This window comes from Platichthys flesus, chromosome 6 (genome assembly GCF_949316205.1).
Source record: "Platichthys flesus chromosome 6, fPlaFle2.1, whole genome shotgun sequence".
NCBI lineage: Eukaryota > Metazoa > Chordata > Actinopteri > Pleuronectiformes > Pleuronectidae > Platichthys > Platichthys flesus.
Window position 1 is genome coordinate 22,587,836 of NC_084950.1, and position 15,535 is coordinate 22,603,370.

Sequence of the window (15,535 nt, forward strand, 5' to 3'; positions counted from 1 at the left end):
AGCTTTTTTTTCTCTCTCACTCTCTTTTTAATGGATTGAGGAGGGCCAAATGAAGTGAGGTAGAAGAACAGTGCGGTCCGTGTTGTGGGAAAGGCTGGGGGAGTCGGAATGAGGAGCCTTTTTAAGAAAGACACCCTCAATCAGCCTCTAGAGACCCCCCCCCCCCCCTCCCACCACCATATCCTCCATGGCCACCAACCCTGCCAGCTCAGCTTCACAATCTCGCCGTAAAATACACATGAAAACAATGATTCTAGAAATCAAGAGCTAGCAGGTGACTCCAGATAAAATGATCTTTCTGATATTCACAGCTAATTCATCGAGTTTATGGATTAAAAAAAACTGACCATCCATGCACATACTGTTGTATTCAAATAACGCTGTGTGCCTTTCAGTGATTGTTCCTGTTGTTTAATATTTATATTGTTATATTGTTTATTATTGCACAACTTGTTTAATAACAGCCTTTACTGCAAAGATGAAAATTTGCAATGGCTAACTATGAAAGTTAATTAAAGGACAATAGTATTAAAAATTACAGGATACAATAGATTGTGTTTCTTACTGTACACATTTCCTGTCTCAAGGCCAAAGTAAACAGAAAAATCTATGTTTCCATACAAAGGTGAATCCAGACAGGTCGGTGACTCTCACTGAGGTTTCTGTGTTTTCCAGTGTTTAAAGGCTTTGATTAATTTGATTAATTTGACTTTGATTTTAGTGAATTCTGACAAAAATGTGCTCCGCTGACACGTAGCTCGGACCAGTTGCCCAGTAGCAAGCCATCTTGACAGTGTTGAACTATGGAGTGGAGATCTGGTAGGACCCCAAATGGAAACAGTAATTGTAACTTATTAGCAGTGATGCACCATTTGATTTCTTTAACGACCTCCTCTACAAGATTAAAAACTGTGATAGGAGTCAATGATAAAAATAAATCTTTTAAAATAAAATTGTAGTCCCATACTGACTAAAATAAAGAGCTGCTAATTTTCATTATTACTATTTTAATGGATGATTTAACATTTAGCAGAGGTAAAGGCAACAGAAGGAAAATCAGCTAAATTTAGCCATAACATTTGATATTTAATGAAATTGTGATTTCTAGACAACAGTATGGTTACTTGAGAATGAACCCTGCTTGATATGAAAATTACAAATTTTTGTGTTTGTGAAGTTTTTTAAAGAGTAATATATTTAAAATTATGGACATGGCAAAATAATCTAACTTTCGTGTTCTGAAGCTGCTTAAATATATACACATATGTACACTGTTTTTTCCAGAAAAAACATCTTTATCATGATCGCCCCTTACATACATACAAGTACTCCAAGTGAGCTTTGACCTGTTGTTGACTGGCAAGCAAACACAACCTTGATGTTGTTCAGTTTGTCCTATACATTTTGCCACGTTTTGATGCTGTTGTACATTTTGAAGGTGAAGAAGAAAGGGCAGGCTGTTGTTCGATAAGAACTTACTAACGTGAAACCACAGAACATTTCTCAACTTACAAGATGTCAGGTAGATTTAATCCTTGCAAGCTGCAACACAAAATTGAGGTGATGTGTTATTATGGCATTGACATCCTTGATATTGTCATATGCACATTGCTTAGCACCAAATCTTCAGCGACAGACACAAACCTCCCTCATGTTGTTTATTGTTTTAATATTGTTTCATGTTCTGTTCACTCAGACGTTTTACCATTATCAGTTCTGACGAGATCAATTCCATGAAATAACAATAAATGCTAGCGATGAAGACTCTTTAACAAACATGCAGATTAACAGAAGCAGAGCGGCTATGGCACTGGGGAGCATTCAGGACAGACAGTCCAGGCTTGAGGTCTTCACCCATTCCTAAACCCCCCAAAAAACAAATACCTGACCTGAACTGATCCAGGTCTGATTTGAACATTCAACACTTCAGGTCAGACTTTTGTCCTTTGTAAAATGATTTGACCCTGTAGGACTCGGAACAGTTAAACATGAGCAACAAAAGATGAACACGGTGAACACAATGCTTGCAGTAAGTGCGGCAGCACAACCTGACCCACCTATTGCACATTCAGGTGTGCATGGATATTTGAAGTCAAGCCATGTTTCAACCTGTCATGTCAACAGGCTAATTATACCTCCATATTAATTATACATTTATTAAGCATAAGCCTAGTTGGTAAGATCCAGGTGTTGTCCTTCCAGGTATGTTGTTACCCGGGGAGTTGAACCAGAGACCACCGTTGGATTCTCTGCCCATAGTCAAACTTTCTGCCACTAGTCCACTAGCCATGCTAATGTGTTAGAATGACCATCATAACCATGATAATGTACTACTAGTTCAGTTGGCCGAGGCAAGACAGGGTAGAGTTTATCTAATGAAGTGAGTCAGCGATAAAATACCATAATGCTGTTTTATCTTGTGCTTGTAAATTCATATTAAACATAAGGTATGTCCCCTAGTGTTCAAAGTGAGGACATGTTTTTTAGTTAAAGATGATTGGAAGTGCCAGACTGGGAGACACGGAAATTCTCTCTGGTTTTCTCTGTCAAGTCTTATGAAATATGTGCATGATGTATTATTGAGAGTTGTTGGTACTGTCACCACGTGGTAAATAAATACACTTTAGCTTTAAACTTGAAATAAATAGGTGTATGTGATCAAGAGAGTTTCCTATGTCAGCAGAGAAAAGGAAACACAATGGATGGGCGGACAAGTGAGTGAGGAGAATGGGCTGGTATGTACCACTATGTCCAGAAGGTCACTGATCAAGAGCTCCACTCTGTCTTCAAACCAAGTGGAGGCAGATCAGTAAATACAGATTGTACAGGTTCTGGGTCTGTTTTGGTTCAGGTCTGGGTCTTTTTCTTGTTGATGGATCCCAATCAGTAAATTACTGTGGTGCTACAACCTCTCAGAGTGTGTATAGACCTCTAGTGCAGACCATGGTGGAGCCTCTGAGGTGTCTACCCAGCCTTGTACATACGTGTTTTCACACAGCGGTCCCATCCAGGCCGGTGCTGAGAAACTGGGCATCTGTGGCAGCGTTAGCGGAAGGCTGGGGACTTTGGGAAGAGGAACATTCGCTAAATTGTTTGTTAAGGACCTGTCAGTGGTGAGGGCCGATCCAATGCAGAGCAGGAAAACGTTAAAAGAATAAAAGACAAAGAGAGAGAGAAGAAATAGTGAGAGGAACAGTTTTTCAAAGCATTCACGCACACAACACACACAGACGTTTGTACTTCTATTTTAGTGAGGACACTCAATGGCATAATGCATTCCCTAGCCCCCCATCCTAACCTTAACCATCCAAACTAAATGCATTTCCCCAACCCTAACCTAATTCTACCCCTAACCCTCAAACCAACCCTTAACTATCAAACAGCACTTGAAAAAAGTGAGGACCGGTCAAAATATCCTCACTTTCCAAAAATGTCCTCACTGTGCAGGGTCTATGCTTAAAATTGTCCTCACAAAGGTTTAAGTACAGGAACACACACACACACACACACACACACACACACACACACACACACACACACACACACACACACACACACACACACACACACACACACACACACACACACACACACACACACACACACACACACACACGCACACAGAAGAATGATAACATATAATAGTAGCCACTTGTTTTGAAAAGCAAAACCAATAAAAGGCGGAAAAATCAATGCTGACTTCTATTTATTCTATTTTCTCTCAGTTGGGCTGCTTCTTGTTAACAAGCACAGTTCAGCACATCTTCACTGACTGTGTCCTTGCTGTGTGTGTTGTACATTCATCTCTGCCTCCTTTTGTTCCTGTGGCGTCCTGCGCAGCATTACCTTTGTTCCAATTCCTCATGTCTTATTTTCTCTGTTAGATTTCCGCAGCAGACGGTATTAAACCTTGACAAACCATCGTGAACACAAGGTGAAGGGACACAAAGAGACAGCTTCTACACTGATACTGACCAAGAACATGGAGAGTTACGTCAGATAAAGAAAATCTCTTTGTACATACAGATATTCATGGAGAGATGAAAATGGGTAAGTGAGCCAGTGTGTGTTACAGTTAAGGTTTGTTCATATGGAGTCGGGACTGTGTGTGTTTGTGTGCGTGTGTGTGCCTTTCACACATGTACAACACAGCAGAAGATTTGCTGCTCATGCGTGTTCATGATTTTTTAAAAAACTCTCTGCGCTCTACGTTTTGGAATTTATATTAAATTATATATATGTATATATTTATAGAAAATGTATATTACTGTATTTCAGTGTAACAAAGATTATATACATTTGATATCTACCCCTTGAAATAATTTTAAAACAAACTTACAAAGATACAACCAAGGACACATATGTTTACTTTGAATTGTGTCTGAATGTATTTTCTTAAAACTGAAAATATCGGGTTGAGCCTTGTTGATACATTGCTGTCATTACCATTGCAGCGCTCTTTCCAGCTGCTGCAGTGCACAGGGTGTCTAAAGCTAAGAGTCATGGTGAGGAAGGAGTGGGCGGACTCTTACTTGACCGACTGCCAGGTTTCCTGCTCGAAGCCGCGGTGGATGGACTGTGCGATGGACGACTCCATCAGGTCGATGTAGCGCACCACCAGGGGGACGAACAGGTCCTGCAGTTGTTTGTGGAACGTCCCATTACACAGGTGAGCTGTGGGGTGGCGGTGACAAGAAACCATGTAAGAGTATTTATTCACATTTCAGATGATTTTCATGAAAATTAAAACAGACAAGATGACTTTGCCAACCCTGTTTGGGGGGGGGGGGGGGGGGGGGACTATCTAAAAAAGGCTGATTGTAATTGATTGACAACCCCCCGGCACCAGCGACCACTCATGTGAGTGTGAATCTGGAAAGCGGCGCTTATTTCAAATCTATGCTGAAACTCAAGCTAAGAATCACTTATGCTTGTTCTATTCATTTGTAACAGCAAAGAATTATGTTCTAAAAGTTCATGGGCAGCTGTGGCTCAGCAGGTCCTTCAGATGAGATGCTTCAATCCTCCAAATGTCATCAGCCTGTGTGTGTTGGAATGTGATTACAACTGTACAGTACTTTAGATAAAAAAAGTTATGACAATGTTCAATGACCGTGAAATTATTAGTAGTCTGTACAAACTTTAGTCTTCTAAACGACAGCAGTGGTCAGCAGCTGGAACAAGTCACGAGTCAAAATCGCCACCAGATCCTTTTGATAATTTGGTCATTTCTATTTCACCATATCGAACTGAGACCACGCAAAACATTCATGGAATCACTCCCTCTTTAGCAACGTCTCTACATAGTGAAGGCTCAACTGTCGTTTTGTTGCTGTAATGCTTAACAAGCTGGATTATAGAGCTTATCTTTTGAAAAGGTGTGAACTTGGGTCTAAAGATTGTGTCTGTGCTTAACCAACCTCTGAAAGAGACGACATCTAATGAACAAAAAATAACATCAGTTCAGTAAATAATTCAAACTTATATATTAATCACATACCTGAGCAGTAATAAAGCAAATTCTCTTTAATTTGATAAAAAAGGTGAACTTTTCTTTTTTTAACCATAGATTGTTAAAACACTTTAAAAAGCTCTATACACAACGTCCAGCACACAAACAGTAACAAGTGACAGTGTATTGTGGAACTGTTTGGGGACGACTCATTAATGAAAAGGAATAATTCTGCAGTAGCTCCAGAGCAAAAACACAGGACAGGAGAACAGCTCATTGCAAACGGACAGGACTAGAATAGGCACTGCAATTATAACGACATAAAGATAATTAACTAAACCAGATGCTTATCAGTCTCACAAAGGTAGAACAAGTATTGCAATAGTGAAGTGCCTCACCCACCCACACCTCTCAGGTGTGATTAAGCCTGCCAAACAGTCCTCAGTGACAGTAACAGGCCACAGTGAGGAGAGACAAATAAACACAGTGTGTTGGGTGAGAAGCGAGCAGGCCCGTCTCTCAGGACTTCATTAGTTTTAATTCCTCTCGCTCGGCTCCATCATGATTAACACTAGCCTTTTATGCCCTCCGGAGAGCAAAACCCATCTCCCTCGCAACCGCTCGCCTTCACACGCTGACAATCAAGTGAGCATTTAAATAATCCACAGAACAACTGAGAGAAAATACACTCAAAGAGTCTGGGAAGCATCATCACGTCACCTGAGATCCGTCAATCGGTGGCCACTGCAGAGGTTTTGTTGCTTTTTCTGAATGGCTTTAATAGATAAAATAATTTATCGCTTTGCTGTGAACAAATAATGAAGTCAAGATGTTTCATATTCAATCATCGTGAGGTTCAGACAAGGCAACTTGTGTATCACCTTTATTATCCTCCAAACCTGGATTTTTTTTCCTTTTAATTTTGTCACCCAAGTATCAGATTGGATAGAAATCACTTTCCTCTCTCTTTAGATGTAATTAACAAGGAGGGAAGACCTCATTTGTGTAAATAGTCAAAACCAAGATTTAGCTCGTTCTGTGTTTCAGCTTGGTCTAATGCCTGATTACACTCCAATTCAAGTCAGCTAATGTTGTGACACTTGGAATAATTACGGCATTAACAGAGCATGGTAATTAGAAGAAATTTATAAAAGATATGAGCCACAAAAACAGAGATTTGTGGCATCTTCACATAATGAATTGCAGAGTTTTTTTGTTTCCAACCGTGCCCTTGGGCTGTCTGTCTGTCTGCCTGTCTGTTACTGTATCCAAGGTACTTTGGCATCAGCCATGTTAAATAGCGCCTTGCATCTCGCCAATTCTCTGCTGGCACTGAGACAAAGCCTCGGCGCCGACAGAGGGCTCGAAGGGAGAGGAGGCAACGAGCTGAGATTTTTCTCCAGCAGTAGGATGAAATCTTAAGAGACAGAGGCAGTTTGTCAGGGAAGAAACTGTTACAACAATTTGAAATACAGCAGTGTAGTGTTGATGTTTGTCGTACTTAAAAGTTTCCACTGTCATTGTTTGTTTGTTTTTTTCACAGAATTGGGACCTTGAGACATAGAGCAGCACGTTTCAAATATAAAATGTCTTTCTTTTGCAACAGTGCGGATGTGCTCCATGAAAAAAACAAAAAACAATACATTCACGCATTCACAAGCCGGGAGAAAAAATGATTGCTATGAAATATAAAAGGATAAATAGCGGTGGTGAGTCCCGAGAAGTCCAACAATTTATTTCTCAGATAGGTTTGTGTTTGTCTTTTTAAAAAGTAAACCTGCAGAAAGGAATAGCCGTTTCTTCAGGAGCAGGAGACCGGATTGCAAAAATAAAGATAAACTATGGGCAGCTCATTGTGTCCCTCCTCCGTGTTAATTACCTCTCTGTCTTAGCATGCGAGGTGTCGTTAACCTCCCCTCTTAACAAGCCTTGTTTGCTCTGGCATCACCAGTGTTAATTAGCGCTGTTATGTGCCGTGGCATATGAGGCATTTCCTCCCAAAAAATGAGTAGACAGGAGAGGATGTAAATGGGTAAAATGAAACGAGCAACCGGGTGAGGACAAGGATTTTGAAATGGCATTGTTTATGTTATCAGAAGATCATCAGGACAAAAATAACTGAGTCTATTCTGAAGAAAGAAACACACAAAGCTTCTCTCTTTTGTTTAGGAAGAAATGTTTCGACTGAATATCATTGGTTACATCTGCGTGATATCCTGAGTTGAACATTTTGGACGCAGGGGGGGGGGGGGGGGACTCCGGGAAGCATGGTTTCTCCTTGCTCCTTTTTTATTTATTTTTATTTTTTAATTGAAATAATATCTAACCCTAACCCCTTATGTTTTTCTTGTCAAAATAGGACCTTCTTCTGAATTACAACATTTTCCTCGAAATCTCATATGGCCCTAATACTTCATTGTGTTATATAAATGGAATACATGCATAATAATAATGGAGTTAGGTGGCTGTCCAGTGGGCTTGTTTTTAGTGAGGTGCAGGATCTGCACAGAGCCCAGCAGTTTAGACTGTGATTGTATCCGGCAGATTGAAATGTGAGAAACTGTGTGAGGGTGGAACTAACATATATTAAATGTACGTGTACACAGTTCAAACCTTAGCGTACAAGCAGATATGGTGATAGTGCAAAGATCTTAGGAAGCACAAACCAATGTACACTCTTCATAACACGACTGTGCACTGTAGTGAGAACAGCCTGGTGAAATGAGCAGGATTTTCAATTCGTTTATATCTGTCAACCAGAGCTGCATACGAGCTGATAAGTTAGTCTAGAAGCAGTTCCATCTTCAGTTATCTGCGTAACTAACATCTTTGTTCGCATTTTGCCTCCATGTGCTTTTTTTGCTGGGGTCACCGATAATGATACAGTTGAACAATTTTATACATACTTAAAACACAGTTTAATGTTCAGCAGGAGCAATGCTGTCTATTTCAGCTTGTCTGAACAGGGAGGGTCAGACTCACGGTCAGTTCTCAGGAAGTTGTTGAGGAGCTGAAATAGTGGGAAACTGTCCCAGGAGTCGACCGGCTGCACCTGAAGGGCACCGTCCATATCAGCTCTGTACAGAGACAGAAAGCTTTCTGCGTGTTCAGCCATCAGCTCCGGCCACCACGAAAAAGCCTGAGACAGTGAGAGAGAGAGAGAGATGCAAAAAAAAAAAGTATCGAGGAAATAAGTGTTAGAAATGAACAGGGAGCTGCTTTAGCTCTTCTTCACTGAAACTATTTCTAATTCTGGTCATGTTAATGCACATGCAAGCAGGATAAAGTCATCAGACAATGTTCTCAAATATTTACTGATCCAGAGGATGATTATTACTGTGACCATGACAACAGCACAGTAAAGTTAACGAGGTGGTAACTTTAATCCAAATCGTGTTCTTCACTTGAGCGGAGCCGATTGGATTTTGTGCCTAAACCTAAACCACAGAGTCGACTTGTTATTGGATCAGATTAGAAAAAATGTGATGTTTGATTAAAAATTCTGATCTTTCACTAGTTTCTATATGAACAGTTTGAAGATTGAAGTTTGGGTTTTTTGCTCACACAGGCTTGTGGTGTTTAAATAAGAAAAGACAATGAAGGGCGTTGCTGTCACTTTTCATGAACCGTTTTCACAATCAAAGATACTTGAGACGAGAGTTGTCATAGGCCTCTTCCTGTCCTTGCTAACCAGACGACCACTCAGTTTCTGGTGCAGATTTATGTAAAGCAGTTGTTCAGGTACACCAGTGTCTATACGGCAGTTACATACAGCCCTCATCACAGACTAAAACTGCACCTTCCCGTCCGAACTGAAAACCAGGAAGTGTATGAGCTGGCCGAGCTGGCAGGAATGACTAACTGTAACAGTCCTTTTACACAAAACAAATACTTGTGCAAACATGGATTTTTGATATATGAAACACAACACGTCCAAGAGAGCTGAATGTCACTCACTTGTGTGTCTTACATCTAATAGGAGATCTGACTCCAAACGTAACAGAGGCCAATTTGAAATAACTGCAAAGTATTTGAAAGTGAAAGTGAAACCAAAAAGCCCAGAGGAGCTACTGATTCACTAATGCAGATGTCTTTAGTTTAAAGAGCATCCAGGCTGTGCTGCTCGTCAGTGGACAGAGGTCAGCCTGCTCAGGTGACTACTGCTATTGATGGCTTAAGGACCACTGAGAGAAAAGTGCAACCAGCCTTGAATCACCCGCTGATGCAACGAGGTTGGTGTTTGTGCGCGGGGGAAGGAAGGCCATGGCAAAAAAACTCATCCGGCCATTTAAAACACCTTTTCTGGTTTTCTGCCACTGACAACAAACAGCAGTGAAACAGCCTGGTGAGTGGTTTTCACTAACCACAGCTCATAAAGGCTGTTCTCCATCCATCAAGACAGAGTACGCAGAGGAAAAGAGGAAATAGTAGCTGAGGATGCAAGGAACAGAGAGATAACTGATAACTGAGAATGGAAGGAGAGACAAGTGACAGAATAGATTTCAGAGGGAAAGGGGGGAGAAATGAATGGAAGAAAGATGAGGAGAAGTAAAGACAGAAAGAATAAAAAAAATAAGGTTGGGAAGATTGCAGGAAGTATAAATAAAAAATTATGAGAACGAGAGAAGGGAAGAAATATAACAAATAAAATACATGAGGGCAAGAATAATGGGAATAAGGCATGAAATACAGAGTAGAGAAGAGAGAAGGAAAAAATTGAAAATTAAGAAAGAGGGGAAAATGGGAGAAGGAGATATTATATCAATCTGACGAAAAAAATTACTCAAGATGAAACAATGGAAGACAAGAGGAAATTCAAACATAAGAAGCAGAAAGTATGGTAAAAAGCACTGCAACCACAAAAGAGACAAACATCAATAACTGTAGTCAGACTATCTGTGTCTGTGTCAGTCTGGTGTGGTGAAATAAAGTAGAGAAAGAAAGGGAAAACTGGAATGAATAAAAGTATTGAAAAATAACATAGGATTGAAGACAATGTAAGAGAAGGCAAGAGAAACATAAAAGGTGGGGGAAAGGGAAGGGAAGAGTGTACAAAACATGTGAAAAGGATTGAAAATTGACAAAACAAGGGGATCAAGAAAGGAAGATAAGAGGAAAAAGAGCGAAGGAAACAGCATAAGATAGATAGTAAAAACAAAGGAGGGAGGAAAATATGAAAAAGAAAACAAAGAAAAAAAACAAAAGTCTAGATAAAATAAAGCTGGGAAGATGAAAACAGAGTGAAGGGGGGGGGGGGGGGGGTGACAGAAATAATATATGAAAAAGAAAATCTCCTAAACAACCAAAACGTTCTTTCAAGAGGGAAAGAAGAGTGTCATCCCTTTAAGGGGCTAATGCACTTGTTGTAGCACCAAGGACATCTGGTCCTCCGTATCCTCCCTTTAACAAACCACTTGTCACTAAATGTGAACGTGTCATGGCAGATTATGTTCAGAGAGTGTATCGTGAAGGTGAACGTTGTTGAGCACAAACGATAATAAGTCATTTTCACAGCCCAAAGCGCTTTGAGGTGTTAATTCAGCCACAGGAGCATCAGGGGGTTGAGAAGGTTTGTGTCACAGTCAGATGTGTTGATGGAGTTCAGGTCAGATTTACACAGCCAGCAGAGAAAGTCCATTTCTCAGGGGCCAGCTGAAATCTCATTGATTTAACCTCAAATATATAATTTAATGTAATGTAATGGCCACCAAAACTTAACTTTCTATCAGTAAGTGATGCCATGCTAATAATTGATATGGTTGGAAAACGGTTGATATTAAAATATGTAAGAAAATGTTCACTATTTTCATGTTTCCTCCAAAGTATTACATTTTGAAAAGCTACGCCCACTTGTAGTAGCTGCAGTATCGCAACACTGTTGAATGTTTATGTTCAAATTTCTGTTATGGTTCAGGAAAATCCTTTACAGTGAGTGCAGTCTTTGTTAGTATTAAGTTGTCCAGCGTCCATGTTGTTAATTAACGAATGCACTTGAGCCCATTTGAGAGGTTGTGTGTGTGTTGGTGTAAGAATGAGGTTCGGTCAGGTGCTTTTTTGGTACAATGCTGTTTTTAGTCTATGAAAAGACATTGACAAATAAAAGCCTGGTCTGAGGTCAGTGGCTGACTATTTCATAGTATTTTAAGGCTCGTTATTAAGATAACGAGGATTATGCAGCTGAATAGGCAGGTGCACAAGTGTTTACTGTTCTTGTTACACACACAGACAGTTTTCCTCTTACTACCTGACAAATGCACCTTTTTACAGCATCCGTGCTTTATTCAAAATAACAATGTGACTTAATTTAATCAAGGAAGCAATTACATTTGTCATCACAACGTAACTGGTGCAACAATTTAGTGACATATAAACATATTTATAGGCAACAGGGTCGCATAAAGATTTTTCTTCACTTGGACTAACGGATCCTGACCCATATACTGTACACCTCATTATTTCTACTTGACGTATATATGCTGTTTCTGTTTTGTTGTGTACATTCTTTACTGCTGCAGTGAACCTGTGCTCTCACAGGAGGCAGGGAAATAATTATATATCAAACTGTACTAAATAAGAGTGGAGGGGTCGTTGCACTCTCTAGAAGTTATCCTGGAGATATTGTGTTGATGTGTGTTTTTAATCAGGCCTTCTTTGTATTACTACTTTATCATTAGTTCTCCTCGTACATAACTGTGTTTAAAATGCTTGACATAACGTCTACAGAGCAAAAAGTGCCCAAAGTATAACATACCAAAAAACCCTGCATGTTAAAAAGGGAAATCCTGCTCACTCTGTGGTAAATTAAATGTAACACTTAACTATCCAATCATGGCCAACATGATTTTTGTGGTTGTGGTAAAAGTTACCATGGCAACAGTGAGCTTTTCACAAAATGCAGTTGATAACATACAAACTTGTAGCTTCTACAGGCGCGTGTAACATTGTTTAAAAATTCCATAGTTGGTGGTAAATCGACCTGTATGGTTACAATATTATAGCTGCAAAAGAGGGACCTCTTTATAGAAAACATTATTTTACTTGATTTTTACCAAACTGTTACTGTCATTATGACATTAACTCAGCATATGCTCCCAAATAACACTGTCAGTTTTTGTTGTTAAAGTTGTTAATAAAAGCAAATAAGAAACAATATTTGTTAAAATCCATTTACCATTAAAACCACACAAGATGGCAGCCACTGAAATACAGTCACGGGGAACCAGACAAACCAGCGGTGAGACGACAGAAGCACAAACACAACACAGCAAACTTACCTCTCTTCCCTTCCCATGGAGGAATGAAAAGAGACAAGAAGAAAGGCAAGGCACAGAAATAATAAGACGTTGTGTGTTACTGCACTTTGCTCAATTTCTTTGACTATCAAGTACAAATTGTTCAGCCCTGTTATGTTCTGTTTAGTTTTTAGAAATTGGCCCCTTCTTATATATTGATGATAACTAAACGGCTGAAAAATTATAATATTATTTAAATATATCAGAGTGAAAAAGGTGAGCAGTGTAGGTGGCTAAGATGTCAACTCAGAAACGCAAGGCTGTAATCTAAAACACATGGTCTACCCAGCTGAATGAATGTTACTTCCTGCCTCCGCCTGTCGCACCTCTGACTGAGATTTTTGACAAACCAAGGAAACCAGACCCAATTGTGCAGAGTTCATGTCTGAAAACAGCTTAAGAGACATGGACGAGGAATGCTACCAAGTGGACCAATCAGAGTCGCAGACAGCATCTCAATATGTGTGGTTACAGATCCAGGGAGAGTTTCCGACAACAGTGTTGAACAACACAGAAGTAAACATTGACCTTTTGTTCCTTTCTATTATGGACTCCAAACTGTCGGACTAGAGAGTAACTGCTGAGATAAGGTTTGTTTTATTATTGCTTTGTGAAGCACATTGTGAGTTTGTTAAAAAAGTGCCAAAATAATACAGTTTATTTGACTGCTGATTCTTTCCAATGGACGATAAACATGACATTTCAAGACAAATCTCTTTTATACATTATATTAACATGATCCATTGAGCCTCATTCACTAATATCTTCTTAAGAAATGTATTTTATCTGTTCTTAAGAAGTTCAGATTCATGTCCCTAAAACTTAAACTGCAGAATTCTTCATACCTGTGTTTTTATCTTGATGAATGGGATGTGTTCCTGAGGTGAAATGATGTCTGAGTTTTTGTAATATTCTGTGTGTGTGTTGTCTTCTTAAATTTTTTTAAATAACAAGTTTAAACAATTATTATTTGCTCTGAAACTTGTTTCTCTTTTTAAAGTAAAAATTATCAAATATGATCCCCATTTAAATCGTATTACACAACAGTAGAATAAAAAGTAAAAAACACACTAACTTATTATTTTACTCAAGCTTTCAGTTGTCAAGTGTGCATGTGAGTGCTCTTCAGTGTGAGTAGATTCTGTTCTGACATAAAAAAAGAAAAAGGATTTATAAGGAAAATATTGGTGAATGTCAGAATCTTTGTAAAAATTGCTTAAGTGGGTTTTAAGAAGAAATTTCTTATTAAGAATGGTTGGAGAATGAGGCCTATTGTTTCTGAGTTGTTAAGCGGGGCGAATAGATGCACGTTCAACAAGTTAAAACTTATGCAACTGTATCAAACATTCTTGATTATGTATTATGTATTATAGTTTTTGGCTTGAATGCGGCCTTGTTGTGACTTTCTAAATATAAGAATATGAAGCAAAACAGCAAATGAACTCCCTGAAACTCAGCTCCTCACTTTGACATTTTCATAATGAAACAATATGAAAAAATAAACAACAACAACTACGACAGCCAGAGACAGTGGGCATGTGACTGATGCCGATAGTTAACGGGTAAACAATTTATGTGATTCATCTTCAAATTTATGTAGTTAACGTGACATCTGAAGCTCGGAGCAGAGATCCGCCAGTCGCCATAGCAGCGGCAAATTACAGCGTGTTATTATTAGCTTTGAAACAGATGCCTGAGCGCCACGCTGCCACTTAGGGCCGATCAAACCGCCACGTCTCAACACCTATGATTGATCAGTTTTACAATGCATGCATATGGGCTGTGGGCGTTGTTTTCATCGAGCCTCCAGCACCGACGTTAATGCGACGCCACCACTTGCCGTGTCATCTGCCACTTTACCATGTATGCTGCCAACCAAGGCAAAAGCAAATGGACAGTGCGGTGAAAAAAGTGATCAAGGATGCTGTATGAAATGATCTTGTAAAGTCTGTCAGAGGAATTAAAAAATGATTTGTACAGAGCAAGAATTAGATGAACAAGAGTTTGAGAGTCAAGTTATTATTTTTTTACTTGTTTTGTTAAGGAAGTCAGCTTCTATATTAACGATGAGTTAATTTCATACATGACAAAAATATATATTTTCTAAATGTTTTTTTTTTCTAGTCAGTCATTTTGTCATACATTGCACGTCAGCTATTTCAGAGGTATTTTAAATGATCAACAATCTACAGACTCCAGTTCACAACTTTTCAAATATTAAAGCTTGATACACAGCATTGCAGCAATGAATGTTGAGCTTTTACTTTGAAGATAAATTGCTACAGAGAAATGTTGCTTCTTTGGTGAAATAAAAAGAAAAAAAGATGATAATATTGTTATTGCCGACAGAGAGACAGAAATTTCTGGAATTAGTAGATTCATAAATCTCTCTGGGAACAAACAAAAAACACATATATACAGTAACTGTTGGCCCCCATCAGGTGCTTCACTGAGAGCTGAAACAAACAGAGTAGAAATGAAGTACCTCGGAGTGATGTTCATCGTTCTGCTGCAGGACATCAATGCAGAGCTCCCCAAGTCTCATCATGTCCTCCAGCCTTTTCTCTGGAGCTGCCTGAGAATCCTCTGAAGGCAGCAGGAAACATGAAGGATGGAAATAAAAACACTGCAGGGTAGCTTGACATGCAGACATTCAAACATGTCTACAATTCAAAGAAACAGTAAATTGACCTCTTGGTCAAATCTGATCGATCACTGGCAGATGATGCTGTTATCCCAGCTCCTCAGAAGATGAACCATTCAGGTTTTAATAATTTTTTTAAATATCAAA

At 39.2% G+C, this 15,535-nt stretch overlaps 1 protein-coding gene across 1 annotated transcript in view; it reads right to left on the reverse strand.

Annotated features, from left to right (window-relative positions):
- The window catches only part of cadps2 (Ca++-dependent secretion activator 2), a 104,299-nt gene that overhangs the window by 30,034 nt on the left and 58,730 nt on the right, over positions 1-15,535 (reverse strand). Inside the window, exons 15-18 of the mRNA XM_062390381.1 lie at positions 15,230-15,330; positions 8,435-8,591; positions 4,533-4,674; positions 2,985-3,104 (exon numbers count right to left, since the gene is read on the reverse strand). Coding sequence (XP_062246365.1) covers positions 2,985-3,104; positions 4,533-4,674; positions 8,435-8,591; positions 15,230-15,330 — 520 coding nt within the window. The remainder of the gene's footprint in view (positions 1-2,984; positions 3,105-4,532; positions 4,675-8,434; positions 8,592-15,229; positions 15,331-15,535) is intronic.